General features: G+C 43.5%; 1 protein-coding gene across 1 annotated transcript in view; it reads left to right on the forward strand.

Annotated features, from left to right (window-relative positions):
• Positions 1–818: 818 nt before the first annotated feature.
• The window catches only part of T265_03602 (hypothetical protein), a gene marked incomplete at both ends in the record, with an annotated part of 7850 nt that continues 4521 nt past the window's right edge, over positions 819–4147 (forward strand). Inside the window, 9 exons of the mRNA XM_009168137.1 lie at positions 819–888; positions 919–1064; positions 1102–1295; positions 1331–1408; positions 1439–1529; positions 1565–1644; positions 1680–1862; positions 2455–2581; positions 2642–2725. Coding sequence (XP_009166401.1) covers positions 819–888; positions 919–1064; positions 1102–1295; positions 1331–1408; positions 1439–1529; positions 1565–1644; positions 1680–1862; positions 2455–2581; positions 2642–2725 — 1053 coding nt within the window. The remainder of the gene's footprint in view (positions 889–918; positions 1065–1101; positions 1296–1330; positions 1409–1438; positions 1530–1564; positions 1645–1679; positions 1863–2454; positions 2582–2641; positions 2726–4147) is intronic.

The following is a 4147-nucleotide window of genomic DNA, read 5'->3' on the forward strand; positions in this document are numbered from 1 at the left end:
AATTTTCGACAGTGCAATCGTTAAAATCTCTGGTAATGTAGGTTTGTTTCCCAACTTTGGTGTTTAAAACTGGGTTCTCATACATACTTGGTTGTGGGAGCAACATGGATCTACCCATACTTTCTCCTGTTCGCGATTTACTATCGTCAAGAACGTGGAACGGTATGTAGTAAGTAAGTACATGTAACTAGTGTCTGTTACTCATTGGCGTTATCGAACGCCTGAAAACGTTTAAGCCCGCCGGGCATAAAATGTCGGGCTTTCGGATCCTAACTTGAAAACCACTGAATGCAATGCTGGGGAACCCAGTTATTAGACTAATACTACATTTGGGTTCAGTACCTCTGACGATGTTCTAATACACGCAACGTGTCGGGCGTCCATAGTTGCCCGGTGAAGGTGACTAGTTACCAACCTAACTAACAATTTATTCCAGGAAGTACTTATTACAATTGTCCAGTAATGTACTGCAACTCGTATTCTTCCAGGTACATGCACAAAGACCGCACGGTACATCCACTCCTGTTGTTCACTGCTGTTTCGATCACTGATTCTGAATGCACGTATGCTCAGCCCACTCATTTTTCGACCACCCTGCCACATAATTTTCTCCTAAAAAGCTATGCGGGTTTGTGATTTACTAGTTGTCCCAGGCCATATCACGAGTAATTGCTTACCACTTTTTTTTATTTCAACAGTATCCTAAAGCTGTTCTCCCGTGAGTTCGGTTTTTTGCACGGCCCTTCCCCCTTCGGTGCTCGTTGGCTAGAAAGGTTTCAGGTTTCCAAGCATACGGGTATTCTGCCAAATTACCTGGAATGGCTACCAAAGTACGGTTGGATTTTGTCCCGATGACGGGCTATGTCGCATGCTGCACTTCAACTGCAAGTAAGCGAGTGACTCTGCTTTACCAAACAGACTTTGTCAGAGCAGAAACAAAGAAACTGGACTGTTTCCTTGATTGTTGGGGAAGAACCAATGAAAATATCAGGCTGATGGATTGTCTCTTTATTCGGTTCAAAAACCAACTTCATCATTTCAAATTTTTCCAAGCATTTTGTTGCGTACGTGTGAAGGTTTCAATAATTTAGTCCACTTTAGTTTCGTCGCAGTATTAAACACCTTTGTTCAGGGGTTCAGAGGTCAGGAGTTTCAAGACTGCGTCGCTTGTCAGAAAATGCAGATTCTAATACTGTTTGCCCAAACGTGCATTCAGTAGATCATTTTCTTGTCTGTTTGATACAACTCCACCACTTCGCGCAACTAGCTATTCGCCGCTCAGTTAGTTGCTGGAGGTGAGTAAATTCGATTGCTCACGGTATTTCTTCAGGATTTGTGACTTGCAATTTGCCACTGGCCATTTCACAAAAATCCTACTGTTGATGATGACCTTACTCGCCTCTTTCCGGTGAGTTGTGCTCTCCTCTCACTTTCTTAGTCCCGTTTTGGAGAGATCCGCATCTTCCTTAAACTTGACCTATGAAAACATAAAGAGGGTGCGAGACGGACTTTGCACCGAAGCAACTTGGGTAAGAGTCCATCCTAGTGCTTCTCAATTTTCCAGCTGCCAACCGATATCACCCTACCTTCTTCACTGAATTCGATTGACCAAACTGAAAACAACCGATTAGAAACAGCTGAGATGTATGTGAAGAATTTTTAAACTACTTATTTGCTAGTGACCAACCTGTAAGAGAGCAAAGCCTACTACATCCTTCGGCTTCATTATGTGCTACTACCACCTCACATCCACAGTTTGAAGCATCCTTAATGCAAAGATCAAAGAAGGCTAAGAAAAAAGCATTGAATAAACAACTATTGAGAGATTTCTCGGCATTACGAGCGCCTCCCGGACCAACTACGTAAGTTTAGTACTCAAATCATCAACCCTTCCGTAGTGCTTTCAATCCGAACGACTTACTGTCCAGGTTACTCAGTCAATAAACGACGTGGAGGATATTTTTCGAGATGGTTTGTATTTCTACCGAATTTGTAGTTTCCATTCTGTTCTTCAAGTACATAAAAAACTACAAACGTTTCGTTTCAGAAACTTTCAAATCGCCTTTTTTTTATTCACAAGTGCCACCGCGCTTCGTATCTGAACTTGCAACGCACCTCTAGGTCTCTGAGGGGTTGATAGATAGCTGGAGTTGGACGTGTGGCATGTCCGTCACTGTATTTTGTTTCGAAGTGCTCAGCGGAAGCAATAACACGTCACTTATGTTGCATATGCAGGTATCTTAACGTTAACCTCTTGCGTGTGAATGCTAGAATTGTTTAAAATGCCAAATGTAGGTACTTTATTCTGACTTGAACTTGTTGTCTCAGAAACCACTCTATGGCCGGGATCGAACTTGCTTCTCTACCCTTTGAGGCGTTTCTGTGGAACACTGATTGACCTATTGCTGTGATGATTAGCGGGCCCATGTAAGCTAAAAAATCGTTCACATGTAGCACCATTTTGGTACCTAGCTGTCATGCCACCAAAAGGAAACAAGAGGGCTGGGAAATTGCCAGGTTGTCCAAGCCTAGACAGAGTAAGTCGAGAGGCAGAGGTCGGGTTCGAACAACGGGCCTTTTGGTCAGTAAATTCGCACTCTAACCACTGAGCCATATCGCCCCATCACCCAACCCCATGTAGGCTAACGCAATACACAAACTACGTGATCAAGTCCCCGCTATCTTCTCACCGTTGTGGCTTAGCAAAACCTGGCTTCCAGAGTACGTTTGTCCCGAGCTTATGCCTTACATGTTCACTAATCTCTTCCTTGAGAAATTATATATTTCTATTGTGGGGTTTGTGGGATATGTCTTGCTCATATTCACTCTCGTTACGTGTCCGTCAGATGACTTGCATCTGTTGAAAAGCTTCCGTCGCAGAATCATCTATGTATATTTGTACCACAAATGAGTAGAAATGGATCATATTTAAAGCCGGTAAATTCTACTACCTTACATCACCTCCACTAGTCTCAGTGGCGCACTTTATCGTAAGAGGTCATTTTCATTTTATATTGGTACAGCAAACCATCTGTCGTGGGAGCACCTTCGGGGGCGTTCCAAAATGCCTCCTTGAGGAAGATTTCTTTGCGAGCCATTCGCTAGTTCAACACGGTGGACATCAACGTCGTCACCTGGGTCCTTACGAGGTCTCCCTCATGTAGCAAATCAGATGAGAACTAACAGATGAGATTATTTATCACAAAGACGTATTATATAAAAAGAAAACAGTGGTACTAACTGGACCTCATGTGCCTTGTTCCAACCCATCGCTTAGTCTTGCAACTGAAAAACGCTGTGTAATAATGTGTGCGCATCGATGGAATTGTGGACTAAGTCCAGCCAGTAAGAGTTTGCTGATACAGTGAATGAGTTCATCAGCAGTCCCACCACATAATAGTTTTGGACTGTTCAGCTTGTAATCTCAACTTGACTGGATACTCGTGACGTCCGCTAGAACACCGATTGTAAGCGTTTTGGGTGTTATGCAGCTGAACAAACCTCACCGAGGACTTCGCCTGAACTACTCGGTTGTTGGATTCAAAATCGAAAGATAGTGTGATCTCGGATTATTACGTCGGAATGGAACATGCCATTCTAATCGAATGTTCGCACCTAATCAGCGAGGGCTGACAAACTGATTCAACGATATCCAATCGCTTTTGTCACGTGTCCGAGATGACCACCAAAGTGATTGTCAAGAACTCACCGACATATATGCTTCAACCACGTGCTCGTTCATCAAACCTATCACCTTCAGTGCGTAGCTGCCCAGTTCCGCGAACTAACTGATCATGTCATCTTCAATGCTTGGCTGCGTCTCCCATTTTCCGTTGACCGAATCTAACAGCTGGAACATTTTGCATGGTTCATCAAACCTTCACCTTCAGTGCGTAGCTGCCCAGTTCCGCGAACTAACTGATCATGTCATCTTCAATGCTTGGCTGCGTCTCCCATTTTCCGTTGACCGAATCTAACAGCTGGAACATTTTGCATGGTTTATATTCGAGGAAATGAACTGAACTGATTCACCGACCGATTAGTTAAATCCGCAAGACATGCACACTGTGTAACGCTGACTAACTTACGTTTCTATCGTGATGTGAGTTGAATGGTTGTCATTCAGCGAACGTGTAGAATTAATTGA

The sequence above is a fragment of the Opisthorchis viverrini genome, assembly GCF_000715545.1.
Source record: "Opisthorchis viverrini unplaced genomic scaffold opera_v5_55, whole genome shotgun sequence".
NCBI classification, from domain to species: domain Eukaryota; kingdom Metazoa; phylum Platyhelminthes; class Trematoda; order Opisthorchiida; family Opisthorchiidae; genus Opisthorchis; species Opisthorchis viverrini.